At 49.9% G+C, this 16,972-nt stretch overlaps 1 protein-coding gene across 1 annotated transcript in view; it reads left to right on the top strand.

The window, feature by feature from the left end:
* The window catches only part of GAB2 (GRB2 associated binding protein 2), a 97,784-nt gene extending 86,585 nt beyond the window's left edge, over positions 1-11,199 (top strand). The window contains exons 4-10 of the mRNA XM_074572368.1: positions 479-1,065; positions 2,128-2,222; positions 2,954-3,236; positions 4,242-4,332; positions 6,169-6,271; positions 7,123-7,248; positions 9,043-11,199. Of these exons, the coding sequence (XP_074428469.1) occupies positions 479-1,065; positions 2,128-2,222; positions 2,954-3,236; positions 4,242-4,332; positions 6,169-6,271; positions 7,123-7,248; positions 9,043-9,186 (1,429 nt within the window). The 3' untranslated portion in view covers positions 9,187-11,199. The remainder of the gene's footprint in view (positions 1-478; positions 1,066-2,127; positions 2,223-2,953; positions 3,237-4,241; positions 4,333-6,168; positions 6,272-7,122; positions 7,249-9,042) is intronic.
* Positions 11,200-16,972: the final 5,773 nt, after the last annotated feature.

Below are 16,972 nucleotides of genomic sequence, written 5' to 3'. Positions count from 1 at the left end.
GGGTGGTGGCATGGCTGGAGGCTTTCAAGTAATTCCCATCAGGAATTTTTGCAGTCCCTCTCAAACACATTTGCAAGGCAGAGGTGAGACTAAGCCTGCATCCTGCACTGCAGACGAGCAATTGATGCATGATGGGGATGCTGATGGGGTGCCTCTTTGCAGCCATGTCTTGGGTCATTGTCAACTGTTGCAAAAATTGTCCTTTTTGACCAATTTATGTCTGGCTAAAAGGCTCGTTCGTGCCCTTAGCCCTATCGTGGAGCTGGGTGCACATACCTCCCACCCATGACAGAGGCTTTTTGAAGGCCTTTCAGGATGGAACGGGTTGTGACCATGTTTGGATGCGTCTGAGATGTTCCCGTTGCCCTGGGGTTGGGCAATGTGGGTTGGGAAGATGACAAACAGGGGAAGCAGAGCTCGGTGCACCCCAGGACCAGCTCTCCCCCCATCTCAGCCCCTTTCTCCCCTTCCTCTGCAGGAGTGCCAGTTTCTCCCAAGCCACGAGGTCCGCCTTCTTCATGCGGAGTGACACAGCGGTCCAGAAGCTCTCGCAGGGCAACGGGCACTGCGTGAATGGGGTGAGCGGGCAGCTCCATGGCTTTTACAGCCTGCCGAAACCCAGCCGGCACAACTCGGAGTTCAGGGACAGTGCGTACGACCTCCCACGCGCCTTTGGTTCCTACACCCACCCCAAGTCGAGCCTCACCAGCTCTGAAACGGATAATGAGGAGGTCTACACGTACAAGACTCCCAACAACACCCTATGCAAGGAGTTTGGAGAGCTCTCCACGGACTCCTATGACATCCCTGCCACCCCACTCTCTGTCTACCAGATTCCCAGGACATTTACACTGGACAAGAACCACAACACTCTGGCCGTGTCCGCCAGTGACTCACCCGCTGCGCCACCCCCGCGGCCCCCAAAACCTGGGCAAACAGAGTCACGGTGGGGTAGCCCACCCCAACGGCTCCAGCCTGGTGAAAGCTTAGGGCTGGCCCCCATGGCAGCCACCATTCCCCGGAGAAACACGCTGCCAGCGGTGGAGAACAGCAGGCTGCATCGAGGTGAATTTGGGGATGGGGAGCTGGGGGTGGCTTTGTCCTATCTAGCAGCCTTGGACTGGTCAGTCCCACTGGGTTGCAGTAGGGCTGGGGTGGCTGTTGGCATCAACCAGGGGGTTGAACACAAAGAAGCTCTCCCTGGTCAGGATCTGGCCCTGGCTTTTGTGTGCAACAGGCAGGAAGAGGCATCCCCATGGCTCTGCCCACCAGAGCTGCTTAGCTGGGTCTTGGCTGTGTTGTATTTTGAGTCAAAACCCCAAACCTGCTTGCCCATGCAGTCCTTCACCAGATTTTGGTGATTTCAGCCATTTTTAGCTTGCTTTTACTTCAATTCATAACCAGGTTTATCGGAATGCACTTCAGCTCCGAGCTGCCTTGGTTTTGCTCACCAGACAGGGCTGCAATTTTGCACATCTCCAAGACCCAGCATCCCCAGTGCAGCAGACCCTCCCTTCCCATTGGCCATGGATGGGCCATGGATGAACATGCCCTTTCCAAACCTTGTGCCTGGGATGAGATAGTTGCAAAGTAACTTGGAAGAGGTGGTTGGAGGGAAAGCATACTGTAAATGATACACACAGCTCCCTGAAATGCCTCTTCTATCTCCTTCTACCTAAATACCAACATTTAGGCTGAGATCAGACCCATGCTCAGCAGTAGACAGACCAGTCTGAGAGCTTAGCACCCCATCCTCACCCCATCCTCCCCTTACGGAGGCTGCCAGTCCTTACGTCTGCTGAGCGAGCTGTAACGGAGCTCTCCCTTAACCCAGTTTTGTCACCATGATCTACCTTATCTGACGTCTTTACCCCTGGGATTTTGCGGCACTTTGACAGAACCAGGTTAGGTCCATGCAGCACGTGCAGTTGTGTTGACGCATCAGAGAGATGCTAATTGGGAGGGAGCATAGCAAGGAGTCTGTGATGGGCTAAAAACCACATCTCCCACCAGTGTCCAATCATCAAGAATAAATACCTCCCTCCCAGTACTTGGATTTTGTTTTCAGGGGCCCCTTTTATTAGCAGTTGTGCTGGGACACATTGTATGTTTGTGGTTGTGTTGCAGCTTCTTCTTGCGAGACATATGAATACCCCCAGCACGGGGGCGGCAGCACTGTGCAGTCGGTCGAGTCGATGAACGGCGGGTACAACTCCTACCTGGTGAGTTGGCTTCGGTGTCGGCCACCACACTATAGGTACCATTTGCACCTTGTAGATTCAGAGTCAAGTTGGTTCCAGGTGGGACCTCACAGCCCAGTCCTGCAGAGCTAAATCAAGAAGGGTTTTATTACTGATTTCAATTAAAAACATGGTGGCCTGCAGGGTAGAGATGGAGGGACAACCACCTAACCCAGCACCGCATGCAGATATTTGCTTTGGGTGCTTCCACAGAGTGTATCTACCTGGAGCTTTGACCCCAAAAAAGCACCCAGGAGTTTGGCTTCTTCCTGAAAGCCTGGGATGCTGCTGAGTTGAATTTTTATGTTGCCAGAAGAGCCTCTTTTGTGTGCTTTCTAAGACTTCCTGAGCTGGAAATGACATTAAAGCAGCCTTTCATATTGCATTTTAGTCATGGCCAGAGCCCAGGGGAAAATTACTTTCCAGGTTAAGCATGTTTCTGCAGCTTACTCTGAGCATGAGAAGAAACGCAACTCTGGGCGATTAAGACTTTTCCCTGAACTCAGGATGTCGCAATGTCTTGGAAACAGTGGAGGTAGACCCTCTCAGCGCAAACTGATGGCCAAGGAGGGAACAGACCATCCCTTCCTTCTGTGCTGAGATTTTAGAGCAGGTCTCACCCCAGGTGTGTGTTTGGAGATGAAAGGATTTATAGTGTGATGGGGTTGAGGAGTGTCTGATGCTCACAGCACGTCCTCCTGCTTGTCTCTCAGCAAGCCAAGGCAGCGGTGGCCCGCTCCCACAGCACTGACTCCGAGGACAACTACGTCCCTATGAACCCCGGTTCCTCACCCCTGATCCACACTGAGAAAGCCAACGACAATGCCCAAAATCTCTACATCCCCATGAGCCCTGGGCCGCATCACTTTGACCTGGTGGGGTTGTCCTCGGCCACCCTCCCCGTGCATAAAGGAGGAGCCATGGCACAGTGCCACAGACGGTTGAGTGAAATCCAGCCCCCACCAGTCAACCGCAACCTCAAACCCGACCGGAAAGGTAAGAATGTTTGTGGGCAAATCTTCCCAGGAACCCTTCTGTTCTTGTAATACTTTGGACTACATCTGTCGTCTTGTGCACACTCAGTGGAGTCCTGCGTGGGGTGTGATTTGCTACCGCCAGCACAGTCAGACCCTCAGATGTTCCCCATCCCCTTCCTCTTTTAGGAAGACTATGGTGCAAATGCAGCTTTCGTGGTGCTTGAACAGATCCTGTCGAACCCTTCCTGGCCTTTACAGGAGATGCATGTCACAAGCAGGATCTCACCCTCATTTCCCTGCACCCCTCCCCATGCTCTACCCCAAAATCCCTGTGTTGTATTCAGATGACCAGACTTTCTCCTACTGTTTCCTACTGGCTGGATCTAGACAGCTCATCGCTCAGGGCTTTGCCTACATCTTCCAAATCCCTCCCCAAACCCAACAGATCACCAAGGAGATGCCAAGGAGGAGGGCTGCCATCATTAGGATGTCAGCACCTAGCCCCATCAGCATGCTAGGCGAGGGCTGGGGCTGGAGCGCAGCGGTCTTCTCTTCCATCTAATGAACCACTCATGATGAGGAGAGCTTTCATGTTACCCTGCAGATGTCCTTTTCCACTGCCTATGGGGAAGCACGCTGGCTGGAGGCAACTCAGCGCTGTCAGAGCCTGTTCTTGTCCCCATCTAATGGGTTATCACAGCTTCTTAATGAAAGTGTTTATTATGCTCTGGGTTTTGGGCATGTTTAGCAAAGCACCATTCCCTGGGAGGCACATTGCCCTTTTGGGGCCACCCATCCACTTTGGGGCTGCGGGTCAGAGGGAGAAATTCACTGTTTTCCCCCAGTCTTGGTGTAAATGAGTGCAGGGATTTTGGTTGGGGGTATCTGTCATCAGCAAGGAGAGTTGGGGGGCTAATTAGCAGAAGAGGAAGCAGCCAACAATTTGTTGGAGACCTCATGCCAGTCATGGACGCTGAATTGTAGGAACGTGCTGCCTCTGAAAAAAGGCTTTTCCTCTCCCCAGCAAAGCCATCGCCGCTGGACCTGAGGAACAACACTGTCATCGATGAGCTTCCTTTCAAATCGCCAGTCACGAAATCCTGGTCCAGGCCAAGGTGAGTAATGGTTGGGGTATAAATTCTTGCTTTGTTCCGACAGCAGATCTCTGGTCTCGCTCTCACTTGTGTCCACATGTAGCCACGCTGCCACCTCCGCCATGGATTAAACATCTCTGTCTGAGTGTAAGGGGGATGTTGGCTGCCTTTCTGCTGCAGAGGTTTCTTCTGGCCCACCATGTCTTTTTGTTGAAGGGGCATGTTTCTCATGGACCATCTTGAATCAAGTTAGAAGTGAGCCCAGGCTTTAGATGCAGAGCCAAACTTCCCCAAAAGCTTGATGATCCCTTCAGCTCTCATTGTGTTCTTTGTCAATTTTAGAAACAGGAGCTGCAGAGCTGGGTCTTGCCATGCAAACGTCTGCACGGGGCTGAAAGTCCACCCTGCCCAACACACTACCCCCATCAGGGATCAGCGGGAGCTATCTGGGAAGAGGGGCATTTATAGAGTAATTCTTTCCTAAAAATATCCTGCCACGCTATGGTGATTTGGGGTTCAAGGCGTTCCTTGGTAACATCAGGGCCACAATTAGGACCTGGGCCAGGTGCTGTTGAAGTAGAGCAGATCCTCCTTTGGACCCCTCACGAGCTCTGTCAAGAGCTCTACGAGCCGGAGTCCCCACATCCCGGCCGGTGGCAGGATGATAAATTTGTTTAGGTCAGGATTTCACAGGAAAGCCCAGCATGTGGCCGAGCAGCTAATTAAGATCCCTTGAAGACATTTCCTATTTGTGGGTTCTGACACCGCCTGGAGAGCTGTGGCTCTGACGCAGGACCTGTGGTCCTCCACAACTCATGACCCAGCTGAGCGACCCGGACTCGGCCGCACTGGGGGCACGGGGCACGCTTTCCCATCCAGCTTTTCCCCCCCAAAAAACCCCTCTGTAGTCTCAAAATGCAGGGTGACACTCACAGGGTCTGACTGAGGTGTGTTTTGATTGCCTTGAAAGCAAAGCCTAGCCTGAGGGAAGTCTGCAAAATGAAACCAAAGCACTTCAGAGCAAAGTCTGCCGGCCAAAAATAACAGGATTCGCACAATTCCAGTTCTGCTGCTAATTCGTGGTCTGATGTTGTCCAATGAAAGGCAGAAGCAAAGCTTGGCTGCTCTGACTCCTCTAATAAATTGGATTGTGGGGAGACTGACTGCAGGGCATGAGCACTGTGTGCTGAAATCACCGCACCGGGAAACAGCGAGCGGGGTTTGATTGACAAGACGTCCGACCTCAGAGAAGCTAATGGATTTTTCCCTTATCAGCTAATCCTATGACCCTGCCTTTACTGCAAGGCAACAAATAGCTTTTTAAGACGCGAGCTTTAATGCCAGATGCTGATTGCATTGTGTTATTTGGTATAATAAGATTTGGCCAATGGAAAGCAAGACGATGCCTCGGAGATTTTGTTTTCCGGCAAAAAATCTGGATAGGGCCCTGCACGGTAAACAAATCCTGGAGCTGCGCTGAGGCTGGAGGTGAGAAGCTTCACCGGGGCTGGCCCTGCGTCCTCCACAATCAAATATTTCCTGTGAGATAAAGGGGATCATGGAGCCTGATCTATGTAGCTGACAGCAGGGGGGTTAAGGGTACATAGCAAACAAGTTGTTATTAAAGTATTCTTGAAAGAAAAAATGAGAGAAAACCAAACCCAGTGATTTCTGACCCATGGGAAGGTCAGGTTAGAGAACCTCAATGCTGCCGACTGTTCTTCACGCCCAGTCCCCAGGTCTGAGCATGGTGATGTTTGGAGGTGTCAGGTGCTGCCATCCCTCTCCCACCCCTCCTTGGCAATGGACGAGCACCACCTGCAGCCATCATTAACGCATTGACCCTTGTCCTTACAGCCAGAGCTTCAACGCCGGCTCTTTGCAATACTGTCGCCCTGTCTCCTCCCAGAGCATCACCAGCACTGACTCGGGAGACAGCGAGGAGAACTACGTGGCGATGGTAAGGGCCCCACAGTGAAGATATACGGTCCTGGCAAGACATATACGTTCCCCAGCTCTGCAAACACATTCCTAGCTCATGACATGGAAGGGCTCACATAGCGCTGTGTGGTGTGCATCCTTACGTACATCCCTACATGCACAAAACAGTGGCTTTCATTCCTAAAATGACATGTCCCATTGGGGTTTTAACTGTATATGAGAGCAGAAAAATATATCACCTACTTGGCCAGGAATTAAGAGGGGATAAAAACGCCTGTGGACTGTCAGGGTGTATTTTGCTAATTTAAGTTGATGTTTTTCCCCCGAAGAGCTGCTGACATCATGTTTGTGTGGAGGGCAGGGGCTATCGGAGCAGCAGCAGGGAGCGGCACTGCTTACCGGGAGGGGATTTTGTCTCTCTTTGCAAAGCTGCTGACTGGAAGCATATTTTTGAGGCTGTGTAACTAAGGGGAGGGGGGTGGGTAGAGGAAATCTCTGCTCTGTGTAGCGGGGTTGTGATTAGCGAAGATCCCAGAGCTGGTCTGGCCTCGCTGAGGTGTGGTTCCTGGGAAATGCCAAAGCCCACGTGTCATGTCAGGCATGTGAATTAAACATCAGAAAGGCAGCAGAACTGCTCCGATCCATAAAATCAAGAGCACGAGCTTGAAATATTTGCTAGCACAATATACAATATCTATAGTCCCCCGGCGGTTCCGCACACCCAGAGGCAGGTGAGCACACATCCAGGCTGGGACCGCTTTTAAAAGTGCCACCAAGGCATTTCGTTGCCAGATTTGTGTTGATTCCTTTTTTTTTCACTTTCTTCCCATTTTAATCCTCGTTATCTCTCCTGTCTCTTCCCTGCATTAGCAAAACCCCATTTCTGCTTCTCCTGTTCCTAGTGGCACCAACAGCCCAGCGCCTAAAAAGAGTTCGGGGAGTGTGGATTATCTGGCCCTGGACTTCCAGCCAAGCTCACCAGGGCCACACAGAAAGGTACGGGGTTTTTTATAAACTTCTGGTTAAAAGTGATGCATTTTTTAAGGGTTTTTTACGCACATTGGCAACAGCATGGTCCAAAGCCCTGGGCAGGGTTGGTAAGTGAGACAGTAACCTCAGAGGTGTGCTTTTTCCTGCAAGACTCGGTCTCCGCTGTGTATCTGCAGCCTTGCTGGAAGGATTACGAGAAGCATGGATCTACAGGGGCTCAGGGATGCTGACGAGACCAGAAATTCAGCTGGAGATTGCATATTCAAAAGCTGTCAGGAGGTATCCCAAGAAGTACCAGAAATTTATTTTTTTTTACCTCCTTCAGAGCAACAGGTCCTCCAAAACCAGACTTAGGTTTTCCACTTGAGACACTTTCAGGAGCTCATTCAGAAAATGCTGGGCACCTGTCTCCTGCCAGTCAGCTGCTTTTAAAGGGTGCCATTTGGGCAGGAAAAGTACAAACCACTTTCAGAAAGTGAAGGTGATGTTTAAAAGCTAGATTATGTTGAGCAGATCAAGCTGTTGCCTGGTGAGAAAGAGCTGTGGGGAGAAGATGACGGGTTTAGGAATGGGATGCCTTTGCCAAGCGTCATGTGGAAACGTGGAAGGGGAAGCTCCTAAAGACCCAAATATTGGTGGCTTTTCTTCAGGTTCATACAGAGGGGAAGCAAACGTAGCAGATCGTGGGAAAACAGGGCAAGGGAGGACCTCAGGGCATCCCCACATCCAAAGGAAACCAACTCCTGAGGTGACAGACAGGGCTTAAAAGCCTCATATGATGGAGACTTCACAACCTCCCCAGCAAGGCCACATACCAAGTTGAAGAGGACAGACACCCAGGGGTGACAGAGTGGGCTGGGGAGGGACCAAAGGCAGGTCCTGCTGGGTGCCAGCCTGAGCAAACTGGGCAGGGGAAGGAGAGACTGTCTCAAGCAAAGCAGCGCTTGAGCAAGGCGATGGTGAAGGACAAGGCATTGTATAAACCTTGGCAGGAACCACCGGTGAGCTGGCCTCAACTTTCTCAAACACCGCCTTGTTTCCTAGGCAAAGCATCCCACTGGTTCAGTCTTTTTATTATTTGGCAGTTGTCCCTTGATTGTTTCTTTCTGCCCAGCGATATTTCTGCAGGTATTACCAATCTAAATTATATCCCAACCTGGATAGGTGATTTTAGACCATTAAAAAAACATCGTCTGGCTCCAGTTGCAAGCAGCTGGGGGGTCCTCTGAAATGCTTGTAGAGGCAGAATTTGTTCCGGGACTCAAGCAACTATGGAAAAAAGTATCATCTCCATCTTCCTCAACAGGTCTCCTGGTTGAACCTGCAAACACATCTGTTGTTTTGGGGATGAAAATAATCTAGTGCCATAAGTGTGTAGAGTCAGCACAGCTAAGAGGGATGGAGCTGGGATTTTTATGTGTATCTATAAGAGTTCTTGAGTCCTTTACAAGAAAATGAGCAAGATGCAACGCTGAATTTGCCATATCAACAGCTAGATACCACAGTTGCAACCAAACATTCACTTCCCAGAGTTGGTGGGAAGGGAGGGACCCAGGTGCTGTTTCTCTCCTCCCGTTGCACTGCAGTCTCATGCAAGCAAGACACAGAGCAGACTGAAATCTTTCATCCAAGACCCTTCAGGAGGTGAGAGGGAGGGTGGTGAGCTATGGAGTCTGCAAGAAAGCAGGGGAGGTGCCGGTGGACTTGCAGCACCCATGGTGCTGCTGTGGGAAGGAGTAAGAGGGAAGAGCAGGGAGCTGACGAGTGACCAGGCGATGGCCGTGTTTCTCCTCCCTGCAGCCTTCCACCTCGTCGGTCGCCTCGGATGAGAAGGTCGATTACGTGCAAGTGGACAAGGAGAAGACACAGGCGCTGCAGAGCACCATGCAGGAGTGGACTGATGTGCGGCAGTCCTCGGAGCCCGCCAAGAGCACGAAGCCGTAGCGCCTGGGGCAGGCAGCAAAACAGGCAAATGTCCCGGTGGTTTTCCCCAGCCGGGGTCCCGCCGGGCTGCCACCTCCACTGGGTTGGGCTTTGAAGACTTGTCTGCCAAGGGGAGGGGGGTCTTCATTATTTTTTTTCTTTTAAGACAAAAAAGAAACTTAATTTCAGGGGAAGACTTGGCGGATACTGTTTGCCAGTGATAAAGACCAACTATGTTCGGTGGCTAGGTTTGTGCTTTAGCTGCTGGATGCACTATCCAGGAACTTTGACTTAGCAATACCAGGTTTCACCCTACACATCTTTTGCTTACAGCTATTAAAGCCACCTTGTATGTGCTAACACTGCATCATCTCTCCCCGTCTTCTTCCATACCGTACCCCCAGGTTTGCAGCATCTCATAGGACATCATTCCCCAGCTCAGCTTCCCCACTCCTTATGGCTGCCCTCTTCTCTGCCTCCTCCCAATCCCAAAACTGAGCAAGGACCATTACTTTTGAAATCACTTTTGTTGTCCCATCTCTTGTAAATATGTTCAAAACCTCTGAGGGCTATTCTCCTCCTGGCAGGACAGCCCCCATGATTTTGGTTGTGGTTGTTAACCTTTAGGAGCTTGAAGAGCATCCAGATTGTCCTGTTGAGATGACTTGGAAGCCCAGGGCTTGCCCCATCATACACACACATATATATGCCAGCATATGCTCACACACACGCATGCGTGCGCGAGACAGCTGAGTTTGTTGGGGTGTCTTCTGCTGTTGATGCTCTCCAGCATCTCTGAGAGTCAATGGGATGGAGAGATTCGCTTTGGACAGCAGAATTTAAGCCCTGACCCATTGCCTGTCCGAAACCAATTGCCTGTGAATCTGGCCCTAAGAACCAAAATCTGCCCTTTGTGGCACCCAAAGAAGCCTGTAGAGTGAGAGCCCTACATCTGTGGCTGTCATGAGAAGCTCTGTGGTTGAGTATGAGGAGCACAGGGAGGATCTGGAGACGCTGAATATCTGGACTGGCACAAGGATGAGTGACGAGGAGGGAATGGGAGGCTGTTGCGAGGACCAGGAGAAGGTGGATGCTGTACTGCAGAGGTGGGTCGCGGGTGAGGAGGTCCGGTGGGCTGTGTCTTGGGGGAAAGGAGTAGAGTTATTGAAATGTTGGTTAATGGTGAGGCCTTAGGCTTGAGAAGAGGCTGGTCAGGAGAGTCAGGGCAAGATGTTTCAATATTAGCTTTAACGTAGCATTATGTTTGGTTTGTGGTGGGTGCAAAGGGCTGAACTAGGTATTTTCTCCCCATCTTCAACAATGTTTCTTCAACACAGAAATGGGGCTTGTTGACATTAATGACCCTAGGCTCTAATGATGGATGGGAATCTGCTGTTGCCCCTTGCCAGCATCCTTGACACATCCAAGCTTCGGGATCGCTCCCCAGGCAGCTGCCAGGCGCAGAGAGCCGAGAAGGAAGAGGCGGTTTATTGCGGAGATAATAATTCATGATCTCATGAAAACAGGAAGGACTAATGATTGCCATGGAGCAGCCTGATTGCCAGACAGCGAGCGCTGACAGGGATAAACAGGCCAAGCACAAACCGAGGGCCAAACGAAGGAGACGTTAGAAAGATTAGGTAATAATATTTATTAAATAGCTGGAGCTATTCTTTCTGCAAGCTGAACCCCTCCCAGTGCCACGGGCTCTACATTCCACCAACACCACCAAGCTGTATTGATTAGTGATGCTTAAGTGTTAACACATTTGTTTAAGCTTGGCCTCAGTTTGGAAAGGGCCAGACATCACCCACACAGGGACAGGATACCAGTCCCTTAAAGGCTGGGTGCCGGTAAAATAAGTCTTGAACTTCCAACACCAGTTTATATTTTCTTCTCACATGACATGAAAGGGAAGGATATTCATGGAAAAGCCCTGACAAACCTTTTAAGATATTGAAGTGCCGGCCTTTTACAGGAATAATGAAGCAAATATCCTAATGCTCATGGTAAAATTATGATTATCTAGGAGGGAAAAAAAAAGAAAAAAGACACAAAAGGGAAGATTTAGCACAGCCAGATGCTTTCTGAAGGTCGGGGAGTGTGTTACACCCTGTAAGGGCCTTTGCCTCTTGTTGGGGGCTTGCACGCTTGCACGGTGAGATAATGAAATGAAGACCAGAGTATAGTGCTTTGTATTTCTATGGCCCCTTTCATCACTGCGTCTCAGGGGACATTAAATGTTGGGCCTGATCCAGAGCCCCACTGAAATGTGTGTTCACCCGGCTGGGTGTGAGCTCCCCACCCCCACCAAAAAGCAAATGTGACTCAAGTGGGAAGCTGATTTTTTCCGATTTGATCCTGTAAACTGCTGGGCGGACACAAAGGAACGTGAGGTTGCGGGAGAAGGGTTATGGTGCACGCTGGATGTATTTCCCTGCCAAAATTGTGCTGTTCTCCTCCTATCACACTAAGACGCAGCCATCTCTGGGGTTTTGGGAATAGCCATCTCAGCAGTTTTGGGAATAGCCCTTTATGCTGCTTTGGGTCTGTCTCAGTAAAACAGTGCAACTATTCTCAGGATCAAACTGAGCCCAGTTCCAGGCCAAAAAAATCTTGAACCGGACCAAAAGCCTGGAGAATTCAAGTTCAAAACCATGCTTCGATTGAGTCTTTTTCTCCACCTGGGATATAGGGAGCTCAGCAAGTCCCAAAAGTACCCTGAAAGTGGGCAGGCAATTGGGAGGCAGCAGCAGTGGTCATTTCTGATGGTCAGTGGCTTGAGAGACAACACAATGGGTTGGGATGCGTTTTGCTGAGTCCCTGCGCTTCTGCTCTGGGACTCGGTGCATCCAGTGCCCACTTCCACATTTAATCCAAAGTGTGAATGAAGATTGGAAAAGCCCTTTGTGGTACTGGACAAACTCGTCCTTTTTTTCCACGTCCCACAGATGTCTGTATTTGTTCCTGGGGCAGGCACTGGCATGGAATAGTTCTTTTCTCAGGCTCAGCCCTCCTGCTTTGATGATTCGTTTTCATGAGCATCCCCAGTCACTGGCCCTTTGCATTTGCCAGAGCAAGGACCAAGACAGCCCAAAAGTAGCTATTTTGCAGCTGCTGGTTGCTGGTCCCTCCTTGCTTTGCAGCGACATCTATATCTTCCCAGAAACAGATATATTCCTCCATAATTTCTTTTCTGCTGACCACGCAGCAAAATGGCCGCTTCAAACTGAGTAGCAGCGTATGGACTCCAGGCATTGCCATATAGACATGACGGTATCAACCCCTCCTGAAAGCCGTTAAGTAATCAATGGCTGCAGTAGAAATAGTCATTCCTGACGGCTGCCGAGCTGATTACAGCAGTCCCTGATGATTAATGTTTGTGCAGTATTTAGTCTTAAACCGTATTGAAAAGCAGCTGGTTTAATTACACGGACTGCCAAGAACTTTGTCCTGAAGGCACTGAGTTTATCACATCCACTCTATACTTGGATGCTCAAGTATGACTGACTCTTTTGTTAGAAATAGGTATTTTAGGAAGCTGAGAACATTGCAAATGATTCGTTTCAATTGCAATTAAAATGGCTTGAGTCTTTATGTCAGAGCCTGCTCTTCAGCTCTACGATCTCACTTAAGAAAGGGGATGTGTTTGCATGTGTGTGTGTGCTGACGGAGAAGGGCTGTCTGCAGAACGAGCATCATGACCTCAGTATTTAGTTTTATGAAGTACCAGGCCCATGGCTCAAAGCTCTCCCTGAGCTGGTGGTTTCAAAGGCAGCAGTCTCCAAAAGCGTACATCCCTTGCTGTGACTGTGCGACTGCTGTTCATGGTTCCTCTGCCTGGTGAGATGTGTCAGCTGCCTTGGAGCTGATTTGCTCTGAACTGACATTTGAGTGTTCGGTGGGAAATACATTTCCAACTCTAAATGGATGCCAAGCTTAGGCTTAGTCTCAAATTGGAGAAAGAAAATACTTGTGAGTGCAGATTGTGCCAGGGCAAAACTGAGTGTCTGTAGATAGGGCCAAATCCGGAGCAGGAACCAAAAGGTATCTAAGGCTAATTGACTGGGGGCTAATTGGGATGGATTTGGACCCAGGGCCAACAGCCACAGACAAGGGTTATATATGGGGGAACATAGAATCATAGAATAGTTCGGGTTGGAAGAGATGTTTAAAGGTCATCTAGTCCAACATGAGATTGGGAGGACTGAAGGAAAGAATGTTTGCCAGCAAGATCTGAGTCTTGGTCCTCACCATGTCCTCCCTTGGCATGAGTCTCGAGTCAGATCTACAGAGAAGGTTTGTGGGTCGTGTAGAGGGGTTTTGCTCATTAAAGGCCATGTACTGGTGTGAGGGGAGCTCCCACCACTCTTGGGACTTACCCAGGATGCTTCACACTCAAGGGGGTCATCCTGCCTGACAACATGATGCCTCAGTGCTCTGCCTTTCAGGGAGCCCCAGGCCATGTGCCCAGTACTGAGCTGGGCAGGAGAAGCCCTACCAGAAGGGTGACGGGGATCTGGCCATGCCAGGGGACACCTTGCTCTGGGGCTCCCTTGGGTTGATCATGGGGCAGCAGTGCCATGGCTTCACAGGGTGTCCCAAGAAGTTGTGCCATCTCCATCCTTGGAGCTTATCAAGACCAGACTAGATCAAGCCCTGAGCCCTGCTTGGAGCAGGGGGTGGGATTAGAGACATCTCTCCCCCTTGATTTACCCTGAGACCCTGTGCTGCCAGGGCTGAGTGGAGACTCCTCCATGTGAGAGAAGGGGCTAAAGGCAGCACCTAGAATCCTACGGCTTCCAAAACAGGGCCAGGACTTCTTCTCCAGCCATAAAGCCAAGTGGCAAGGCACAGCTCAACCCCTAAGGCCATAGCCACCAGCAAGGTGGCTTAATCCACACTGGGGCCATCCCTTGCTCCTAGGAGAGGGCTGGCTGGCCCAGGCCAAGTCATCCAGGACACAGACACACAGTCCAAGCAACTGGGGGACAGCCCGAACCTCTAAATTTGTTAGAATAAACATTCACCCAGGGCTCTCTGGAGCCCCATGCAAGCCCCTGAACTCTGGGGTCCCAGTTCCTTGAGCATACCAGGAAGAGTTGTGTCCTTTTAGCCACCCATGGCTCCTTGGGAGGGGTAGAGCCATGCCCACGTCTTATGCAGTGATGGGCTTCAGTAGGAAGATGTTTAAATACTTCTCAGGTACTGTCAGATCCTCCTGGCCTGGGAGAGGAATAAGGGAATGGTCTCCTCAAGTCACGCTTGCATTATGGTTTTGTTTTCCCACCTGGTGACGTTGCAATTCCATGTAAAAGTTGACAGCCACGCTGTGTGTCCCATTGGAGGGATGTCATCTGGATGAGATGGGTGCAGTGGGGCTGTGTCTATGGAGAAGCCCCACTTGTAACAGGAATGGTGAAGAGCAGAGCCTAACCCCAGCCTAAGCCAGGGATTAAGCCAGAGGACATGCATGGCCATCAAGAAAATCAGAGGGACCAGTCCAGCATCAAATCGCAAGGGACAATAAACCAGTTTAGGGCCCCTGGTGGCCCTGTGTGCCTGTCTTCTCTGCTCAGAAAGCACCAACCTGCCCATGTGTACACAATGATCTTGCAACTGTTAGTGAGGCTCTTGCAGATAGAGGTGTGCACTTTTTAGTCATGAATTCTCCTTGGCCTGGAGCAGTTCATCCCTCCATCAGCTTGTCCTTGGTGTCTCATCCTTGTAGTTGCAATTTTCTCTCCTTGTTCGCAACTCCTAGAGTTGTACTGATAATCAGGTTGCTACTTCAGTGGCTGCTCTTGAGAAAAGTTGATATGTAGCAAGGTGTCACCAAACAGGTCTCCCCCCACCAATCCACGGTGAGATGGTGTCCAAATTTCAACACTGGCCAGCAACATCTGGAGCAGGAGCTGGGCCACATGGCTCCATCTCTTGAGCTAGAAGAGCCCCTCAATGGACTTGCTTCCAATCAGCAGGCTCTTAATTTTCAATGCAGCCCATTGCTAACATATAACGGGTGCATTTGTAGGCCAATGGGTTGACTATATGGGAGAGGTTTGCCCCAAGACCAGGAGACAAGAAGCCATCATTTTTATTGTCGTTTTTGGATGACACCACACTTTATCTTCAGGTGGGACGAGGGGGTTTATTTGAACTCTCTGTATCCCGCTTTCTCTCTGGCTTGTGAAATGAAGATTTTTAGTACTTATTTCCCCACCTCACAGATGTGTCGTGAGGTGTAATAAATTGACATTGAATAATGCAAAGAGCTGGTTTGAGTCTGCAGGCAACGGCCCGGCAGCATGTGGTGCTACCCCGTTGTCATGCCCAGCATCACACACGACACTGCACATCCCGCTCTGCAAAACTCATGAAAAAACCCTCATCTTTAATTACCGAGGTGGGAAAATCTTGGCAGGATTTTCTCCTGAGTGAGGGGGATGGGGAGAAAGCCTTTTGCACAGTTTCAGCATTCTGCTCCACATTGACCCTGAAAATACCACGTTTTGTTTGAGAGCCCTTTGGACGTGGTGGCTGAAGCACGTCACGGAGAGGGGAAGGGAGCGGGACCCTGGGCTCCGTGGGGAGCCCGCAGATGAATCCTGTAGGGTTAGGACCAAACCTTTAGAGTAGTTACATCCCACTCAACCCAGCCCTTGGTGAAGTCAACGGGTCCCCATTGACTTCGGGCATCGTTGCGTGGGAACAGACCCAGCCAAATTAGGGTAGTTTTCTCCCATTTGTTTCTTAACCTGCTGCGAGGGGGGGGTCGGAGCCCCGGCTTTGAAGCCGTTGCGTCGGCAGCCAATTCGCAGGGATGTTTTGTGTGTTTCAAAGCCTATGACTGTTCTTAAAGAGGAGTATTTTTAATTTTTTTTTTCCATTTGTAGAAGGAAGGACAAGAGTAATCTGTGGCAAACTGTACAGTACGTGTCTTCTTGTGGTGTCACTGTTTGAATGGTTATTAAGTTTTCAAATCACTGTGGACAGCTAATCACTTAAGTTATTAATTTATTCTTTGGAGTTTTGTTGTTTGTTTTTTTTTTTAAGTAATTGGAAACAATTATTTATCCTGTAAATCGGTCTTGAGTGAAGCCTAGATAATACTTTTTTTGCTGTTAATAAACATGGTACATGCCTGACGTGAAGGTGATCTCATTTTTAAGTACTGTATCCGCAGCGTGAAAGCAACGGGAAAATAAAAGAATGATAATAAAAAGACATCGCTCACTGGTAACTCCCAGCATGGATTCGGAGTGGGGAGAGAAAGAGGGGATTAATGACTGGATCAAGTTGAATTATGCAGTACCTTTAAAGCTTTCAGAGCATCTTCCCAGTGTGTCACCAAGTATCTCCTACAGCTTCAGGTGTCCTTTCTGTGCAATGAGAGCCCTTAGGATGCAGGTAGAGTGTTTTCTTGATACCAGAACCCAAACTGTGTTTTTCAGCTGCTAAAGTGAATTTCATACCACATATCTGCTCCAGGGATACGCTTTGCTGTGTGCAGGGTGAGGACAAATGCTGCCTTCCTCGCCCACCAGCAGCTCAGCACCTGTGAGCCCCAGCTCAGGACACCAAATCACCCATGAAACCTAATCACAAGAACAAATCATTTTCGCCAGAGTTAAAAGTTCAACACCCCCCCTTCAAGACACTTATATCTACTTCAAAAAAAAAAAAGACACCTGGGGAAAGACACCTCCCTACAGCACAGCCCCTGTAACCCCCTTTTTTAAGCAAGAGTAGCATCACCTTGTGTTGCAGCACATCTGGGATCCTGAACCTGGAGCTGAGGACTCTG

This window comes from Larus michahellis, chromosome 1, assembly GCF_964199755.1.
Source record: "Larus michahellis chromosome 1, bLarMic1.1, whole genome shotgun sequence".
NCBI classification, from domain to species: domain Eukaryota; kingdom Metazoa; phylum Chordata; class Aves; order Charadriiformes; family Laridae; genus Larus; species Larus michahellis.
Note: the sequence above shows the minus strand (reverse complement) of the source record. Positions and strands in the feature narration are given on the sequence as shown.